General features: G+C 36.5%; 1 protein-coding gene across 1 annotated transcript in view; it reads left to right on the top strand.

The window, feature by feature from the left end:
• Nucleotides 1-20748, top strand: part of LOC106889289 (septin-10-like) — a 33817-nt gene extending 13069 nt beyond the window's left edge. The window contains exons 5-11 of the mRNA XM_014944176.1: nucleotides 3685-3846; nucleotides 5405-5501; nucleotides 6339-6507; nucleotides 14612-14744; nucleotides 18546-18736; nucleotides 18989-19149; nucleotides 19911-20748. Of these exons, the coding sequence (XP_014799662.1) occupies nucleotides 3685-3846; nucleotides 5405-5501; nucleotides 6339-6507; nucleotides 14612-14744; nucleotides 18546-18736; nucleotides 18989-19115 (879 nt within the window). The 3' untranslated portion in view covers nucleotides 19116-19149; nucleotides 19911-20748. The remainder of the gene's footprint in view (nucleotides 1-3684; nucleotides 3847-5404; nucleotides 5502-6338; nucleotides 6508-14611; nucleotides 14745-18545; nucleotides 18737-18988; nucleotides 19150-19910) is intronic.
• Nucleotides 20749-21306: the final 558 nt, after the last annotated feature.

Genomic DNA, 21306 nt, shown 5'->3' with positions numbered 1-21306 from the left:
TTGAAATTTTGTTTGTGGATGTATTTTGCATTTTGAACTTTCTCAATAGCACAGAGCAAGTGAGGGGGAGGAGGTATGGTGGGACAAAGGTATGGTAGAGCAGGGTCACTTCTTTCTGCTATGGTGTTGGTTTATGCCAGATTAAAGTGTTTGTGAAGTTACTGTGCAATAAGCACTGATGGCTAAAGAGCCTTGATACTATAAAATGGGACAGTTTCATGGAGCATATTGTTCTACTCTGAGTTTTGATGTTGGAGCTTGTGTTAAACCACAAAAATATTTGGTTTCTAGGTTGTGCCCTCTCTTACCGAACTTCCTTTAAACAGCATTGCTTCCAAAGGAAAAGGAAATAGATCCGTGAGTCCTAGCATCCTGAGAAAATATTTTTCCATCAGGATAAAACAAAAGTAATTCTGCTTTGGGGGATTTTAGCTTCTAGCCACCTACTCTAAATATTTTTGGTTCTGCTTTGGCTGAGAGTGAGAACATGAATGACATATAACTCTGTTGTTTTATCGCTTTGCAAGGGATTCTACTTTATGATCTTACTAGAGAAATAGACATATGCACACACACAACACGCGCACACACAAAGTATGTATTTTAACTGTAGTTTAGTTTTCATCTCATTGTGGAACATATTTGTCATGCATTCTCCTAGTGGCAATTCAGAACTCGGGATTTCCCAGGATGTGGAAGTTCTAGGGCATGTTCACCCAGTATGGGATTCCATGAAGAGAAAGCGGTACAGCAACACGCATGCATCAGATGTATCAATCTATGTCAAAAGTTGTCTTCAGTTTCTTCCTAAATCCACCACAGTGTACACTGTTACGCTTTTGTTTCGGTCTGCCTGGTACAAAACGAGACCAGATGACGCAGTTTAGAGATAAAGAAGATGCTTAGAAAAGGATAGGGTCATCCTATACTCCGTAATCCTGGGAGAAAAAACCAGACATATAGGTGGGCAATTAATTTTTCTCTATTGCATATAAATCGGATGGCTAACTAAGAATTTGGCCTCTAGCTTTTAGACTTTGGAAAGTCCTGTAGTTTTGTTTAGGACTGAATCACTGCAGGGCAGACAGGCCCTTCTACTAAGGGAATCTTCTGTATGCTTTCTTGCCATGAGCTAGCAATTATTCAACTAATATACCTGCATTTTTAAACCGTTCTTGCAAAATTATACTGAGATTATTGTTAAATCAGGAAATGGCATGAGTGCACCTTGTAGGATTTGAATTTGTTTTTTTTTTTCTTCAAAAAGAATCTTTGGACATTTTTCATAGAGATACACTTAAATCAGTCTGCAAGATATCAACCAATAATAATATCAAGTATATGTATTTTTTTCCTTCTCTGTAGCATAAAAGGGCAACAGATGTTTTGACATTAATGTAAGGTGTTACCTGAAAATCTTTAATGTAGAGTAATAGCAAGTTTTCTACTTGAGGGGGGAAGCAACACTGCATTTTAGGCAGAAGGATGATCAGAGGGCTGAGTTTGATGGTAGCAAACAGGACAGTAATGTGCATGGGTAAAGTTTATCCTGGTGACTTTATATGGTCATTCTGCACTGCTAGTGAGAGAGGCAGTCTGAGCTGCTTCTTCCCATTGTGCATACTTAAGTGTTTTGGGCAGCTAGTTCCCTGGATGAGAGAACCGTTTTAAATTGAAAGTTACAGATTTTTGCTTGGTTAGGGAACTGATGAAGCCGAAAAGTAATGTGTCTCCTTGGGCAGCAGCACAGATTGTAGTTCTACCTGGCAATGAGCAGCTGCAGGCAAAGGGAAGGGTGGGACTGCTGGTTTTATTGCAAGTGTGGGCTTTTTATGTGGGGTAGTAGTGATTCTGTATTAATGGCGTATGGCTTTGTAGCGAAATTCAGTTTTGCAGTTGTTGAGAGTTGTAGCTGGAGAAGAGGCTGGAAGGGGGTCAGTTGGTTTCTGAGTGGGTAGCAGGCATAGCAGGGAGCACTGGGACTTGGGGCACATCTATGTGTGCTGCAAATCAATACAGTTTAAGTCTCTTGTTAGTACAAATGTGTGCTTTCAATTAATGTTATTCTTGGATGACAGTACTGGGATACTAATTCTCAAGTAAACCTTAGGTGCTACAAGCAGAAATTAATTTTGTTTAACAGATAAAGCAAGGATAACTTGTTGTTGTTGTTGTTGCTTATCTGAAGCCAGAGTAGTATTGCTTTTAAATTTTAATACAATGGTTGTGATTTAACATCAGTGTTGATAGCTATAATCACATTTTCTGGTGATTTTGCTTTTCTTTTGTTACTGATCTCCTCAGTAGTCTTTCTCTGCTATTCATTATCTAAGAAATTCTCTCCTAATTAATGAGTGCTTGAAAAAATTTCATGTTGAAAAGGCAGAGTAAAGGTTAATTTAATTCTAAGGACTCTGTGTTCCATCCATTTTTAAAGCTATATGATAGAAAAACTAAATTGATGTCCCTCAGCTAATTTTATTGAAGCTGTGGATTACTCCAAGCTGTAATAGATGGTTTATACAATTTTAATTCAACTCAGTTATTAAAAAAAATATTATAGCATTTTATTTGGTTTTAGATATTTTACCCCATGCGTGCTTAGGTTGCATATGCTACACAATTAAGGGCTATCATCGGGTAATCTTAGAAGTCATACTTTGGAGTCAGCATGGTTTTTTTTTTATTTGGTCATTTTGTTTAAGACAGAAGACTTATTTCAAAAGCATCCATTTTGAACCGTTATTGACAGTCAATGGTTAGGCATTTCCATTCAGACAGACAATACAGAAGAATAAAAAGAATGTGTGTGTGTGGTTCTTATTTTTTTTTATCTCCTCCTTTTTTGCATCTATCATCAAGGACCTCTGTAAAACTCTTGTCTTCTGAAATCTGGAAGAACTGTTTTTATTGGTTTTCCCAAATATTTGGACATTGGCATCAATTCTTTGTATCTAGTTCTGAAAATGCATATTTTGGAAGTGGTGATAGTATTTTAAAGAAAAGAATTGGCATCTACTACCTTCCTAAGTTACTGTCATAACTATTTTAGGAAATAGGTCAGTTTACTTTAGTAGAACTGAATTTCAAGTTCTGAATAATTAGTGTAAAGACTGGCGAGCAAGATACTTCAGACTTTTTTGTTCCTCTACTCGCAACAGATACTTGAGAAAGTCTTTGCTGCAGTGGTGAGTGAACAAGATGTTGGTTGTAGCTGAAGGGAAGAGGCTCAGGGACAGGCAATGTTTAATAGCCCCCTTCCTTTTCTTTATATATTTAAACTGCCAACTTTCATTTAACACCTGCACCATGTCACTTGGTGCTATAAACTAAACCAATCTAATTTTTAAACAGAGATATAACAGAGATACAAATACTTAATGTTGTTTAGTTATTAAGTAGGCGTTGCTGTTCTTTTGAGAACTCTACTGTATGAGACATTCTTCTTTGTTCTTTTCTCACAATCAGTTATTTTTAAGGGATTGCATTAAATAAGCTGTTATTTTATTAAATGATGCCAGTGATTATATTTTTCATGGTTTGTGAAGCTTTGATATCAATTGAAGGAAAAGTTTGGACTGTGGGGGAAGTTTTAAAGAGCCTATCACCAAACAATTCAATTTATAAAAGATGTTACCTAAAATTGAAGTCTTACATGTTTCATATAATTTGTATCTTTAATAGGTAAACATTATACCAATTATAGGCAAAGCAGACAGCATTTCTAAAACCGAGCTACAGAAGTTCAAGAACAAAATAATGAGTGAATTAGTTAGTAATGGTGTCCAGATATACCAGTTTCCAACTGATGATGAAACCATTTCTAAAATTAATACCATCATGAATGTAAGTAAATGACAAAAACATTGACATTTCGGTACTAAAGCATCAGTGTCTAATGCCGATTCATGCCTGTTCTTTCACCCTTATCTTGACGCTAATATGTTTGTATGTAACAAGTTTGTTTATTTTTCTCTCTCCTTAAAAAGCTTGTATGTTTTTGTTGTTTTGTTTTGGTTTTTTTTTCCCCTACTTGCAAATCTTCCTGTCCCTCTGCTGTTGATAGCACTTGTTTTAGGAGGCTTTTTATTTTCTGGCTCATAAATACTTTTTCTGATTTCTGGATAATTAATATATAATTACTAAGACAGATGGACAGATTGGCCTTGTTCTTTTCCTCAGCAAATACTACCTTACATCTGTTATGGAAGATATTCAAGTGCCTCGTTTCTCCAATTTTCTCTGATCTTTATGATAGCAAGTCATCCATCTGCTTTTTCTTTTTATTTGGTACTTTCATTTGAAATTGGGACAAATTTTCTCTGGGGATTAAAAATTCAATAATAATTATGCCTTTTTTACTATTGTCCTTTCAGATCCTCCCAGGAGTATCTGCCAGCTTCAACTAGGCTTGCGACGCTTGAAGTCTTTGCTTTGAGCACTCTGTCTGTGTTTGCTGTTCATGTGCAGATGTTTGTAGATGCACATGAACATATATTTGCGTGTACTGGGGTTTGAAAGTAGGGAGGAGGAGCCAGTGTGCTGGAGCGTATGGCTCTGCCATCCCACCTCTGTCACTTGTGCCAGGGAGTGAGGATGTGCAGGCTGTCCTTCAGTAACAGGTCCTTCTGCTGTGGGGAAGGGTGGTGGTCTGTTAACTTATCCCCTTTCATGCTCTTCTAGTGATTTATTTTCCAGTGAATAATTTTTTTTTTTAATACTTTTTGTTTGATCAGTTGTTGTGGGTCAGCACGCAGTCAGTACCCAGCCTGTATTTCTGGCCATTTGGCTGAGCCCACAGCAGTAACCATGCCTCGGGTTCAAACCTGTGATTGTCTTGTGACTCTTACTGGGGATATGAACTCCGGCTGAATGCAAATCAGAGGGATGATTGTCTTTACTTCTGATACTCTCCCTAATGCAGCTCAGGGTATACTCGGCCACCTTTGCCAGTGGGGCAAACCTGATGCATCAGGTCCAACCTGTTGTCCACCAGGAGCCCCACATCTTTTTCTGCAAAGTGCCTTTCCACACAGTCGGGCCCCAGCATGTGCTGGAGCTTGGGGTTCTTCCTCCTGACGTGCAGGACTTGGCATTGTCTCGCTTGAACTTCATGAGATTCCTGTTGGCCCATTTCTCCAGCCTGTCCAGGTTCCTCTGAGTTGGCAGCACACCCATCTGGTCTATCAACCGCTCCTCCCAGTCTAGTTGTCGCAGCTTGACTTTCGTATCAGTAGTTTGACTAGCTACTGATCTCTTCAAACTGGTTTTTGGTTTTAAACTGCCTATTGGCTTTTCCTAAAATGGTGCTTTTCCCCTCTGATTTATTTCTGAAAGGTTTGCTTTTTCAGTTCTGACATTAAAATGCTGAGAGATAAGACTGTGTTGGTGTGACTGTTGACAGGGGCACTTGCCATTTGCCGTAGTAGGAAGTACAGAAGAGGTGAGAATTGGAAACAAAATGGTGAGAGCTCGCCAGCACCCTTGGGGCATTGTACAAGGTAAATGAATTCTCAAAGGTATTTTTATGAGATTTTTGTTGTTGTTATTGAAGTTGTTGTTATGAAGGCTGGTGTTATCCACCGATCACAGAATGACACAATGATATGGGGTTGGAAGGGACCTCTGGAGATCATCTAGTCCAACCCCCTGCCAAAGCAGGTCCACCTAGAGCAGGTTGCACAGAAATGTGTCCAGGTGGGTTTTGAATGTCTCCAGAGAAGGAAACTCCACCACCTCTCTGGGTGGCCTGTTCCAGTACTCTGCCACCCTCAAAGTGAAGAAGTTTCTCCGTATGTTTAGGTGGAACTTCTTATGTTCAAGTTTGTGCCCATTTCCTCTTGTCCTGTCACTGAGCACCCATGAAAAAAGACTGGCCCCATCCTCTTGATTATATTTTTGGATCAACAGTTAAAGGACTTTAGCAATTAATACTTAAGGTATGCACTGGTTTCATCAACACTGATGCATCCCTGTAATCAAACTATGAGATGCTGTATGTTATGTTTGGGTAGGTTAGTATGGTGGCGGTGCCTGTAGCACTGTCAAATTTCAAAGTTTTATGAGAAGAAGGAAAAAAAGAGAGAAATTTATTGTTGTTCGACTCAAACAGGAGATCAGGATGTGTTGGAACCTGTTCACCAGTACTTATTGTTAGTGCTTCAATGTGTATATTAGAAATTATAAGCATATAAGTATGAGGTATAATAAATGAAATACCTTTTCCTGGAAGTATAATTAGCAAACAAAATGAATTAATCTCAACACTGTTTAAAATATATTTGGACAATTTTGCTACTTGTACGTAATAATAAAATCTTCCTCTTTTAACTCATTAGTGGAAAATGAGAACCACTGTGACTTCGTAAAGCTTCGTGAGATGCTTATTTGCACAAATATGGAAGACTTAAGAGAGCAGACTCATGCACGACATTATGAGTTGTACAGGCGCTGCAGACTGGAAGAGATGGGCTTCAGAGATGTTGGTCCTGAGAACAAACCAGTCAGGTAAAGGATGTCTTGTGCAGCACTTGCTTTCAGCATTCATTCACTTCACGTTTGACTCTATCAACCCAATACAGAGCAGGATCCATACATAAAATAGGTTTTCGAAAAGGGAAAGAACTGCTTTGTTTTGGTTTTTTTTTTTTTTGTGTTTGTTTTTTTTTTTTTTTGTGTTTGTTTTTTTTTTTTTTTGTGTTTGTTTTTTTTTTTTTAAAGTCAGAGTAAATATGTAGCTGTTCATTCAGTTGTCTTCACGGAGAAGTATATGGGATTATATGAGCATTGGTTTGAAAGGCATACAAGCTAGTTGTACTTCTGAAATCTTTCTCTTTTAGAATAAACCTGGGGATTTTAGTTTTTGTCACAGAGAATATCAGTTTACTTCAGGTACATGTGTTTTATGCCTTTTAAATTATTTTCATTCTATGATAGCATGCTGTTTTAGTGTCTCAATAAGGTCTGGTTCTGAACAATGATTTGGTTGGACTCAAAGTTCAGAAGCAACTGAAGCAAAAGCTTTTACAAAATCATTGGTTACACTGTTGGCTTCCCACATTATCTGCCATAATAAAAAATGTCTAGCCTTTTCAGGTCAAGAAATCTCTTGCTAGACTGTAGGAAGTTAATAGAGGATTCCAAAGGAAAGTTAAGCACAGGGTTAGAGACACTCGGTTGTTTCATGTAGTGAAGTTGCTTTCTGCAGGAGGCATTTACAATTTCTATATCCAGTTTGTTTAATCTTTATTTCCAATTCTGTCATCTCCCTCTTCCAACTTCCTTTGGTCATTTTATGCATGTGACTGTATTTTGCAAGTGGTTAGAATCCTGATGGGGAAGAACTGATGCTTCAGGAATTGTTCAATCCTTTGCTATTTAGCAAAGGGCTATTATTGCATATTCATGGTGGGAAATACCAATTTAAACCAGACATGAAAACAAAATGCAACTTTGCATTAAAAACAGTTTCTAGGGCTTTGAATAAACTGGTTTGTTTACTTCTTGTTTTGCTTAGTGATCAGACTGTCTTTACCCATTTTTTTCTGGTAAAAATAAATTACTTTTAAATGGCTTCTCTCCAAATAGTTGTTTTTAGTGGCTTGAATTCCTTGCTTTCACCTGTACATTGCACTGGAGTTCTAAAGCAGTTGTGGTTACTGTAACTCATAGAGTGTTGATGGAGCAGCATTTCTTTCACTTTGATTAGGTCTAATTTATATATTGTTCAAACAATAATAATTAAATAAGATTAACATGGCCAAGGAAGAGGCACTTCTTTCTGAAGTCTTAATGTCGAGGCACATTTAAAGATTAGTTCATTTAGATGATCTTGAGCTGACTGTGAATCACAGTGGTCTCTTGACATTTCTCTTGACTTAACAGGAAAGGAATAAATCCTTGTAATAAATAGAGACCCAAAAGTGAATGACATTTAAAACCAACTGACCAGAGTCTTTTCATTAGGTTTAAGTTTAAGAACATACACCATCAGCTGATACTTTGTTATCTTTGTCTGGGGAAAGTTTTTTTAGAGCTTTGTTCATGGCAATATTGACTGCAGTACCTATGGCTTTTCTGAACTTGAATTTCCACAATGTACAGCCATCTCAAAATAAGAGTTAAATTATAAAAATGATCCTCCATAGAACTGTTTTTTTCCATAAACACAAGAATTGTCTTAGTAAAACCCCTAAACAGTTTGCATTTTACTAATGATACAAAGTTGCAGGTTTGTATCGGAATGTCATAGTATTTTATGCTTCAGAAGTTGGTTTAGAAATTGATTGCTTCATGGAGATGCAGAAAAGCTAAATTCTCTCTGGTATGTAGTTTTTATGTATGGTCCACGAAATGCCAGTTTATTGAGAGCTTTGTGGCAAGACAATACACTTTTAATAATTAGTTTTGGTAAATTGCATCTATCAAAAATGTCATTGTTTTGGAAGGATGAGAATAGGTATTCGACAAGAATCTGGAAGAATTAATTTTTTCCTAGTTTACTGCCGACAGTCAGAGAGAAGTGGGTTTAGAATGTGTGGTTGTCCTTCAGATATATGGCATTGTGGATGACAATAAGTTCTGAAAGAGAAGGGGTTTGGTCTCTTGGGGGAGATGTTTTATGATGCCATGAAAAGCGAAGAGAAATTAGATGATCTGTGTTTGTGGGCTAGTGTAGCCTTACCCATAAGGTGTTTTATGAAGCTATAGAGGAAACAATAAAAAGTATCGTCCTCAGCAGTGTGATAGAAAACATCTCTTTCCGTAGAGGAAGTTCAGTCCTTCCCATTTTGCTGATGTGTGAATTTAAATATCTTTCAGAATAGGGACTATCCTGTTCTTTTAGGCAAAAATGTGTTATTAAATTGTCATCCTCTTTGTTTTTAATGACGTTTGCAACATGTTCACATGGATTCTAAGAGCTATAAAGTATAGTTAATATTACATAGCAGTATATGATGATTAAAATTTCATGCTACTGGTGTAAATAATGATCTAAATGCATGTTGAGATGTCATATTTTGTGTCTGTGATGTAGCTGTCTATGTAGCAAATTTGGTAATCTGAATTGGGTTATTTTATGTAAATTTAGAAAATTTCTGCTAGGCTTGAATAATTGGCTGATTTTACTGCAGTGGAGTTTGTAGCATTTGAACATTGATACCTGAGTAGCTAACGTGCTCTGCCTCTTGACATGTCATGAAAAAGCTGCCTGTGAAGTTTCTGTACCACTCTTGGATTTTAAAGTACAACAGTATTTTATTCATGCAAAATTGCATGCCACTGCAAAGCAAAACCAGTAGTTCTTGGATTTTCAGCCCCCTTGTGAGAAAGGTTGTGGGCAGACATCTGTAAAGGCTTTCACTCTTACATGTGAAAAAACATGTTGGCAAGCTTTATTTTTTTATGGGAGACTTGGAAAGAGATGGTTTCAGTACACAACAGAAAAATATATTTGCATCTTTATTACTAGGTGTAAGGTGGGAAAATAAAGATAGTAGTAGTCTGAAGTGGCTGTCTTGTGTGCACTTTTAAAAATACCTATTCCCTAATCCTATATTTTCTGTGAAATTGTGTCATAATAGCCTTTTAATTTGTTTATTTGCAATTGCATTGTGAGACTTAACTTTTTCATTAACCAGATTGCCAGGGAAGATGAAGTTTACGTGATCAGTTTGTTAGTCTCTCCTAAATAGTTTATGAACCAACACTCCATTTTCAAACTTCAGTAGAGGGTTGGAAGCTGCCAGGGGATTACATGGTTAGTGTTCTCACTGCAGGAAAAGCAGAAGACCTCTGCTCCTACTAGTTGTTGGCCAGCCAGTGTGCATTTAATGTCAGTAAATCATTACCTCTGAATGAAGTACTGTCTTCTGAAACTCTTGGGAGCTTGGCAGTACTGCCCTAGGATGAGAAGGTCATAGGTGATTTGGAAGTGTCTAAGGCTACTCAGACGTGAAAGTCTAAGGCACTTGAAAGATCCACCTGAGTATTCACAGTAAGTAAAAAATATATAGGAAGTCCAGAGGGACACTAATTGTAGAGTTCAAAAGGTGTAAGGGTGTAGAGAGGACTTTGGATATTACAATAATTGAGAGAATAGAACACAAAATCCTCCATAGGAATTTGGGCTATTAATCCTGCTGCTTTCAGGACACCTGGTTTATACTGGCATTTTGTCAAACCACTATTTATTTAAATTGGATAACAATAATTAGCATAATATAAATTAATGGATAATTTGGGATTTACTTAATCTCATTCATATGCCTTGCAAAAACAATACACAAAACTTTTTTATGAAGAGTTTTGTCTTATAGTGGGATATCATTCCAAAAGGTCATGAGAATTACAGTCATGTATGTACCATATCAGATCAAAGTAGAACATGGTAAACCACTTTAAAAATGAAGAATCCACTGTATGCTGCTTCAGGGAATAAGTGGAATACTGTCTAAGGCTAAAATTAGTCATCTAGGTATAATTTGTTTTCCAAGCCATGAAAAACAGCCAATCAAGAATGGGATTGGAAAGCCTGTTACGGCAAAAATTATGTAATGAAGTCAATGGATAGCAGAGTATTTGGGGGGATGGTTTATGCATTTTATGCAATATCTGTTGGATGTAAAATCCAGAAAGTGCTTTTATTATAATTTTTTTAATACTTGAAATCGGGTTTTGCATTTCTATGTTACTGAAAAGTAAAGATAGACTTTTTTTTTTTGTATGGATGGCTGAGTCCTGCCTTTTTGACAGTCCAATTATGTCCATTAGGAACACGAATTCCTAGTTTCAGGTCAAACTAAGCAAGACATAATTGCTGAGATGTCCCAAATGGAAAAATTTCAGATAGCTTAAAACAAAAATCTAGTCATGAAGACCGCTTCCAGCCAAGCAGGCTTCTAAATATATACACACCTAACAATCATAGATGTTTGCAAGGGAGGAGAGGATTACTACTATTTTGAAGTTGGACATTTTGTAAATCCATTTTCCAATCTAAGCTATGTTGTTGCTTAAGGGGACATTCTTGTTTTGAAAGGAGAAAGCTAATAGGCAGGATTCTGTTGAAAAAAGCTGAAGACTGATACTCGGGCTGCGTGCTTGCATATTTGGATTCTCTGATGTTAATCATTCTCTTGTTTAGTTGTTTTTCTGTGCTTATAATTACAGTTTGTTCTTCATCGTAATTGCAGTTCAATGGAATTGTAACATAAACATCTTGGTTTCTCCGTATGTGAACAATCATATATTCCATGCTTTATTACTTCCTGAAACTGGGATATTCAGACCTTGCAGTTCTTGAACAAAAACATGTTTATTTTTCAGTCTCTTTTAAGGACAGTGGCAGAAAACCAGGAAGGATTCAGTAATGTGAATAAGTTTACATGTAGAGGAAGGTTGATACCACTTTATGTGTCTTTTCTAAGAAAGGAAACCTAATATGAAATGCTGTTAGACTTCTTCCTTGAGAAGACACTTGGGAAAGGAGTTCATCTGACCAACTGCAGACTTTTGCATTTGATCTAAATATTTTAACCTCCTTGTGGTAAGACTGAACCGCATCCAAAATACCTGTTTTTCATGACTCCACTGGGAAAATGGTAATTATTTATATTGCCACATCCTTAGTGTTGCTTAATATCAACGTAGGTAGTTCACTGAGTCAAGGGACTATGCTAAAAATACCTGCCACTAGTCAACTTTTACATTTTTTAGTTTTTCTGATATACCTTAATTGATAGTAAAATGTTTTGCAAAAAGTTAAAGTGTAGTTTTCAAATTTGAAAGTTTTATAAAGTGTAAACGAACAGACTAAAATATTGTATAAATATCTGTGTCGTTCAAAGCGCACAAACATTGTGTTCCACTGAGGGCTAAATTCTCTTAAGTCCTTATTTATGAACATAACATGTTGGATTTGCATCTTTATATTTAGGCTTCCATGTTCTAAGTCTAATGCAGATAGAAAAACTGTGTGTCACAGCAATGCTCCTGTAGAAAGGTAGGTGATAGTGCTGTTATGAGGTATGTAATGGATTAGTAAGGTGTAGAGTTTCTTCACAATCCCTTCCCTTCCTCCAAAACCTCAAGAAGAATATATTATTTAAATAATTATCTTCAACATCTTAATTTTGCAAGTGGTTTTGAACAGAGCATAAAATTCTAGAAGTCCAACCCAGAAGAACGAGCAAACCCATGAATTTGGTTTTCATAATGCTATATGGGAAGCAGTGAAACCACTCTTCAGGTAAACTGAAAAGTGTTTTACTGTGGGCAATAGATGCAGTAATGTAGAAAGCATTGGCTTAAGATCTGGTGAACTATTTTTCCCTCCTCCCCAAACTTCCTGAAACCAAAGACTGTTTGGATCATTATGTTGCTGATACGCCAAAAACAGAAGAGGAAAGTGTTGTAATTTGGTCTTGGTGATTTCTAGAAAAATTCAGTCCAGGGGGAGCGGGGATTTAAAAAAATACGCTTTTATTTCTCCTCTTCCTGAGACATGTAATCTGATTACTTAGTAAATCCAGTGTCTTCAAAGTTAATCTTTTAGTAATTTCAAGAAAAAATTTCTTTGACCTGATAAACTGGCTGAGGTTGAGTCTAAAGGTGTCCACATAATGAAATGAACATGCGATTGCAGCACGTCTAGCACTTGCTCTAGCGGCTTTATTGCATCCAAATGCAGCACGTTAGCTAGCAGAACTGACACAGGGCCCAAAAGTGGGTACAGTGAGATTGCTAGCACTTGAAAAACCTGTGCTGTAGCTTTATTGTTATTACATTTGCTGGCTAAATTTAAAGGTTGTGTGAATTAATATACCTGTGTGAAAACCATGCCCTTGTTTCACGTGGTAGATACAATTTCAGGTAACCTAAGTTACTTCATGGATGATTAAAAAACAACCAACCAGCCAGACAAAAAAACAACCAAAAAGCAAACCCCAAAAATGTTGTTGTTCTGAATTTGTTTTGTTGCAATGTATTGCTCAAATACGATAGAATAGGGAAAGTGCTCTGACCTTGAGATCTTACAAACATTAAGTCTGCATGTGCAATTTCAAGATGTTTCTTCTCTCTTTAGATTATATTTTGAATACAAATAAGAAACTTCAGGATTGGGAAACTGCCCAGTCACTGTAAATTTAAATATTGAAGAGAGCTGTTTAAGCTTACAGATTCTCTCAATAATTAAGTTTTTAGATGCCTTTTTTTGTGTGTGAGTCTTTCCATTTATAAACTGTTTTAATAGAAACAATAGAACATGAGACTTAAAAATGAAAGTGTGTAAGTGTATTAAAAATAGAAAGCAAATTTAAATGTTTGATACAAATTTATTTTACATCAGAGTGGAAGGTATGAGATACCTGGCAAAGGACAGTAACTCATGATAGCTGAGAAGGGCTGACAAGTCAGCACTCGGGAAGTGTTATAAGAGAGGAATGGTGTAAGACAATAGCCCCAGAATAAAGAGCTATAATATACTATCCATGTTTTGATCTGTTTGTAAGCCCTCTATCCTACAAGAAATTGGACAGATCCTTTTGGTTTCGTAATAACCATTAGGACAGATCCGATCCAGCAATTCTGCCTCCTTGGACCTTTGTGACTTGTGAGAAGTTTGTGATAAATGTTTTGTTGGAAGAATTTATGTTGTCAAGCAGGTATGCTTTTCAAAGGTAGCGTGCTCTTTGATGTGTGAGATACATTTGTATACAAGCTCCATTCCTTTTACCCTGAAAAGAAGAACTTTTCTTGCCAGCACTGTGGTGGTATCAGTGGTAGTACAGATCCAATGGAGGTTGGAAAATGTCCAGCCTCTAGTAATATATGAATAAATTACCAGCATCATTTAATTTGCTATGATATGCTTTGATATGAAAGACATTTGTCAGTTTCAAGTGCCTGTTGTTTGGAGGAAAAAAATTGTCTTGTGCACCGAAATGTGAGTAGAGTGATTTATTTTTTTTAAAAAAGAAAGGGAGGCATAGATTTAACAGTAAAGAAATGTTTTAATCACTTGCTGTTTTGTTCTGTTGCCATATGATGGCAACAGATGCTCAATGATCTGTACTAATTTATACCTTATATACAATCACAAATATAAATATGGTATGTAAGTAAGCAGTATATTAGCTTCTGGGAGAGAAGATTCAGGAAAAAACAAGCAGTCTTGAGGTTTTGGCTGATGCTTGTTGGAAGGTAACCCTATCTTTTGGATGTTGAACTACTTGAGGCAATTGTATATGTTCTATGTTAATATAACTGCCATATTTAAATTTTGACATTAAGAGAATTATATGCATGTTGGAGGCAGAAAGTTATAACTCAAATTCTTTTAGAACATAAGGTTCCTAAAGTGCTGTATATTACTTTGAAATGTAAATTGCCCAGGAGCTGTTAGCATAAATAATTTTACTTAGGGTTGTTTACATAAATAAAAATTTAGAAAGGTAAGATGCCTGCTTCTGTTTAAGTTTGTTGATGAATTTTTATGTGGGGAGCTGTAGAAATGAATATTAATTGTTTAAATAATGTTCCAGATTGTTGGTTTTCTACATTGAATAAAGCAGCGTGCTGGAGACTTGCTTACATTTTTGGACTTCAGTCTACAGGAAGCCTATGAGGCAAAGAGGCACGAGTTCTACCTTGAACTGCAAAGAAAGGAGGAGGAGATGAGACAACAGTTTGTACAGAGAGTGAAGGAGAAAGAAGCTATATTGAAAGAAGCAGAGCAAAAGGTAAGCATGCCTGTCTGTCCTGAGTTTGCTGAGACTTGGAACAGTTAAGTTCTTAGCAAAATCACAACTAGTTGATATTTATTATTTCCTAATACTTTGAAGACAGTAATGCTTAAAATCAAAAGTAGATTGATCACACAGATTGATTGGATTAGCAAATTGATTAGACGCAAGCAAACAAGTCCTATGAGGAGTGATTGAGGGAGCTGAGTCAGTTTCAAGTGCCTGTTGTTTGGAGGAAAAAAATTGTCTTGTGCACCGAAATGTGAGTAGAGTGATTTATTTTTTTTAAAAAAGAAAGGGAGGCATAGATTTAACAGTAAAGAAATGTTTTAATCACTTGCTGTTTTGTTCTGTTGCCATATGATGGCAACAGATGCTCAATGATCTGTACTAATTTATACCTTATATACAATCACAAATATAAATATGGTATGTAAGTAAGCAGTATATTAGCTTCTGGGAGAGAAGATTCAGGAAAAAACAAGCAGTCTTGAGGTTTTGGCTGATGCTTGTTGGAAGGTAACCCTATCTTTTGGATGTTGAACTACTTGAGGCAATTGTATATGTTCTATGTTAATATAACTGCCATATTTAAATTTTGACATTAAGAGAATTATATGCATGTTGGAGGCAGAAAGTTATAACTCAAATTCTTTTAGAACATAAGGTTCCTAAAGTGCTGTATATTACTTTGAAATGTAAATTGCCCAGGAGCTGTTAGCATAAATAATTTTACTTAGGGTTGTTTACATAAATAAAAATTTAGAAAGGTAAGATGCCTGCTTCTGTTTAAGTTTGTTGATGAATTTTTATGTGGGGAGCTGTAGAAATGAATATTAATTGTTTAAATAATGTTCCAGATTGTTGGTTTTCTACATTGAATAAAGCAGCGTGCTGGAGACTTGCTTACATTTTTGGACTTCAGTCTACAGGAAGCCTATGAGGCAAAGAGGCACGAGTTCTACCTTGAACTGCAAAGAAAGGAGGAGGAGATGAGACAACAGTTTGTACAGAGAGTGAAGGAGAAAGAAGCTATATTGAAAGAAGCAGAGCAAAAGGTAAGCATGCCTGTCTGTCCTGAGTTTGCTGAGACTTGGAACAGTTAAGTTCTTAGCAAAATCACAACTAGTTGATATTTATTATTTCCTAATACTTTGAAGACAGTAATGCTTAAAATCAAAAGTAGATTGATCACACAGATTGATTGGATTAGCAAATTGATTAGACGCAAGCAAACAAGTCCTATGAGGAGTGATTGAGGGAGCTGAGGTTGTTTAGCCTGGAAAAAAGGAGGCTGAGGGGAGACCCGATCACTTTCTACAACTACCTGAAGGGAGGCTGTAGAGAGGGTTGGGGTCGGTCTCTTTTCCCAAGTAACAGGCAATAAGACAAGAGGGGAAACAGCCTTAAGTTGCTCCAGGGGAGGTTTAGATTGGATATTAGAAAAAAATTTCTTCACTGAAAGGTTTGTCAAGCATTGGAAGAGGCTGCCCAGGAAAGTGGTTGAGTCACCATCCTGGGAAGTATTAAAAAGATGTGTAGATGTGGTGCTGAGGAACATGGCTTAGTGGTGGCCTTGGCAGTGTTAGGCTTATGGTTGGATTCAATGATCTTAAGGATCTTTTCCAACCTAAAAGATTCTGTGATTCTGTGTATGACAGTCTTCTTTGGGGGATGGAGCTTATGGTCTAAAAGCTTTGGTGGATAGCTGGGACAAGTCAATACAGTAGGAGGTGATATGGTGAAATAAGAGAGTGATGAATATAAGGGTTGCAAGTTTCTTCATCTTCTCTAGCACTACGCAGAGAAACATCGGTATGCCATAGCGCCACAGTAGATGCTTTTCACACATAGGTTGCTATGTAAAAAACAAGATTTCAGAAAAAAATCAGGAAAAAAATCCCATGGGTTGTTTTTCAGCCCAAGAGAGTGGGGTGTGTATGTTTGTATCACCTGCAGGTTGCGTTACGAAATACATGGTCAACCCTTGTGTTGAGAAGTTTGCAAGTCTGAGGGTGGTGGGGGTGATGTTGGTTTTGTTTTGTTTTTAAAATCTCATCTGCTCCCAGATGCCTTAAGAATATTTGGAGTTGTGGAACATTTCTTGAATATGTTGTTGAAGATTTAGTCCTGTCAAGCTGGTCTGGCAAAACAGGATTTTTCTCATCTGCTTCCTGCCAGACTCTGTCATGGTCATGCGTATTTATATTCAAACACTGGTTTAACTGAAATTAGAAACCTGTGTATATTTAGTGATGTTATTTTCTATACCTCAGTTTCCCAGCAGAGATGTAGGAGTTCTTGTGAGGTATTCAGATGCATGTTTTAAATAAGAAGGCAGCTTAATACTTTGCTTTCTAAATCTGTTGAGTCCTCCAAGCTACTTGTGGAGAAAAAACCAACAAGTTCAGTCCTTCTTGGTACGAAGCTATGCAATTGAAGAATACTTGGCCAAGTAGGTTCAGCCAGGTCTTACACAATATCTGTGGTACTCTTTGATGTTTTCTTTCTGTGATTTATACCGGGTGGTTTGTGAGCTCTGCATGTTGCAATTGAATTAGGGATGCTAGTTTTCCCAGTTCCTGATGGGGAAAAGTAGTCATGCAGTTGGTCCTAAAGAACACTTGCCATATACCCTTGCTGCTCGTTCTCTGAGAAGTGTGTATGTGTATCTGGAAACTAAAGAAAAACAGGATTTTCTGTTGTACTTAAGATTACTTTCACATCCTTCATTTAGAGGAACCCTGTGGATTCCTCTAGTGTGTGGCATTACCACGTCTGGAACATACAGCCGCTTAGGACCTTACTGTTTCTACTCTGAGTCTTGTTATTGGTATACCTGGTTTTGCAATGTGTCTGATTAACTGTCACAATGAATAAATAAATAAAGAGTATACATACAGACATCTATAAAATCTGACAGCTTTACTGTGTAGAACAGGCATACTGTTACATTTATAGTCTTTGTTATTTCTTAGTCCCTTCTTTGAAAAGGATGGAAATAAATCTCTCTGATTTCTATACCAGTATATTACTAAGATTGAGTAACATCAGTACAGATGGATACAGAAGCAGGATTCTAGGAGAGTTTGTGTGTGGGGAGATGGGAGGTGAGGAAAGGTGAAGTACCCTTTGGTTATCATGCACAACTTCACAGTAGGTTTAAACTGGTCAAAATGCATCTGGAAAGTAAAATCCATTAATATGTCGAAAGAACAATCAAAGAACAATTACTGCAGAAAAGCAGTTAACTTATTGCAGCCCACAAGTAACTCCCCCACCCAGATTATTGTGTGTGTACATATTAGTATGTAAATGTAATTAATGTACATATTAACATTATGTATGAAAATACATACCCGTGTAACTAAAGTATGTATGATTCCTTTCCAGCTTGGTTTCAGGGAAGTAGATTCTACTTGAAAGATCCTGATTTAATCCCTCTGTTGGTAATTATTTCCTCTCTAAAGGCCTCCTTATTTTTGATTTAACCAAGAAATAGTAAAATCTAGTAGGAAGTTCAATATTCACTTAGTGTCTTCCATGTGCCACCTGTACTTCCTGTGTAGTAGCCTGGCTTCTATGAGAACAATCTGATATGAATGATTTTTTATTTTTTTTTCTGGATTGCCATTTTTTAGTATTATCAGGTTTTGGAAAGAACTACAATGTTTTACAACTTTTAGCACAAGCTGAGGTAGGGTTTACTGTTTAATTGCAGAGGGGTTTTGTGTTGTGATATCACCACCTTGTGTTACTAGTTGGGAATATATTTTTTTGTGTGCTTTCTTTAAACAGGTACACACTAAATTTGAAGAACGTATGCTAGCGCTTCAAGAAGTGAAACTAAAATTGGAGAAAAAGAAAAAAGTTCTAGAAGATGAAATAACAATGTTTATTGAGAAGAAAGCTAATGCTGAAGTACTCCAGTCGCAAGCATCTGTCTCTACCCCGCTTCTTAGTTTGAAGAAAGACAAGGACCGCAAAAAGTATGTACTGATGCTGGTCATCGGAGGCAACAAAAAAAAATTTCTTCATATATCACTTTTATAAAGCAAATTTTAGTAATTTTTTAGAAAAAGTACAAACATGCTCCTATTCTGTTATGTGATAAGAAGACAGAAGTGTGTAAAATATCCTCATGCTTGGATCACTGGCTCTGAAATGTATTTTTAGAGTAATTGCTGTGTGTTCTATGAGCATTCTTTCTTTTTTTTTCTTTTTTTTTTTTTTCCATGAAGGAACCCAGGTTTTCGACTTGAACTCCTGTGCTTTGATGTCAGAGATGAAGACATGAATGTTCAGGAAAAGAGGGAGAGGGAGAAATTAGAGAGGGAGAAAAGATCACCCAAGAAATTCCAGAAATAGTACTTGATTACAGCAATCAGGTTTTGAATGTAGGGTATGTTAGTTTTATAAAGCAGTCCGAGTGCCACTGTCCCTTAATACTAGATGTGTCTTCGTAGTACAGATTTTTGAGAGGAGAGACTGATAAAATTGGCTGTAAAATTACAGAGTGTAGAATATGACCTGATAAACACCGACTTCTTTCTTTCTCCATTCCTAAAACAAAAGCTCTAATAAATTGTGAACTTTCTGAAATGTATTCAAAAGTAGTTTCCAGAATAACATGCCCATCTTCTTTATATATATAGAAAATTAAATGTTCATGTATAAACATAAAATTGAATTAAATTTTTTTTTGCTCCAAACCCAGGAGTCAATTAACTTATTAATTTCCTTTCCTGATAGTTTACAACTTTACTGCAGATAAAATTTTATTGATTAGTATCTTCCTGCAATTTATAACAGATTTTTTTGTACAGAAACTCTTCGTAACTGCTAGATTATGAAAAACATTAGAAGCAAGATGGCTGCAAATATTTCCACAAATATCATCAAGACAGTGTTGACATTTTTGGGGTGTATGCTAGCAGCCTGCCTGTGTTTTTGGCAAAATCTATTGCATTTCAAGTAATGTTACTGAGTTCCTTTTTCTGGATTTACTTATGGAAGTAGAATACCTGGTAGCAGATGTAATTATCTGCACTATTATGAGTAACTCTCAACTTCAGAAAATTTTTAGATTTGTTTTCCCTGTTTTAGTTTTATTTTTCAGAGTATGTTACAGTTTACATGCTTGCTTTTGTTTTTCATTTTCAGCTTTACATCATACTGATGACAGAAGAAACAATATTGGTAATTTCTCTTAAGGAAGCGAGGATTTGATGTGTGCTATTGGAGGTATAGGAGTTGCAGTTTCTTACTGAAGGATTTGGAAAACATCTCTTGTTGCTGCGTGCTGCAAAAGAAGAGTTTTGAAGTATGATCTGTACACACACGGTGCAGCAATTACTGTCATTGCCATCACGGACTGTTTGTTACGAGTCTGCCTTGATATGTATTTGCCTTACATATGTGTGGCCAGCTTGCTTTCCTTTTAAGTGCACTGTACCAAAGAAAATGTCCCTGCCATAAACAGTTCCACTCATTATATGAACGCTGTAGCACAAAAGTATTCAGTGAATATGTACTTTCAGTGAATATAACCTTTCTGAGAGCAATTTTCATATGGTATATTAGTCTACTAAATATTCTTTAATACAGCTGTTGACATAATTCAACATTTACTTGCTTTTATGTACAGGCACTGTCCTCATTTTCAGATACGATCATTCTAATCAAAATTTATTGAGGTATTTTGCAGTGCTGTACTGTTGCATGACAATTTATCTGACATTACTGACTTAATATGGAAAGTACCTATAACTTTTTGATGCTTGTGACTGTCGTATTCAGTTACAGCAGAGGATGAACTTTAAAAAATAACTGCAAGAACTTCAGGTTAAAACAAGTTTAAAATGTTTTTTATCTTTTCAGTAGCCATGGTAACTAATGGGAAACTGTAAGAAGTACAGTTCCCTGAAGCTGTTTTGTGCGACTCTTCAAAAATTAAATACTAACTTGATAGAAATAAAATACATTGGTTTTGCTTAAGGTTTTCTGTTGTTCTGCCTCTTCTCCCTCCCAGATTATTAAAAACAAGGAGTAAGATTTCACATTAATCTGAAAAGTATAAATGTTTCACATCTGTTTTAAATGTCTTAAGTCATTTATTGACTCGGAAAAATAGATGATTTGTGCATATTGTGCCAGAAAGGCAATATGACGTGGGATGTTCTTGTCATATACCACCGTAGTGAATCAGAGAATATCTCAAGTTGGAAGGGACCCAAAAGGACCATCGAATCCAACTCCCTGCACCTTGTAGGGCTACCTGAAGGTAAACCGTATCGCTAAAAGCATTGTCCAGGCACTCCTTGAACTCTAGCAGGTTTGGTGTCATGACCACTGCCCTGGGGAGCTTGTTCCAGTGACCAAACTCACCTTCTGTTTTGCTCACACTGTGATGCATATGATATAAGATTGTTTTCCTTCACTTCTGTAGCAATGGGAAAGAATAGATACTGATATACGAAAACCCTTCATTGACCAGGAGAGGGTCAAACTGCTAATTCTTTCAGCTCTGCAGGCACAGCAGGTAACAGGAGGAAAAGAG

Source organism: Calidris pugnax, unplaced genomic scaffold, assembly GCF_001431845.1.
Source record: "Calidris pugnax isolate Ruff unplaced genomic scaffold, ASM143184v1 scaffold69, whole genome shotgun sequence".
In the NCBI taxonomy this organism is placed as follows: Eukaryota; Metazoa; Chordata; class Aves; order Charadriiformes; family Scolopacidae; genus Calidris; species Calidris pugnax.
This window is presented reverse-complemented; position numbering and strand designations above follow the sequence as displayed.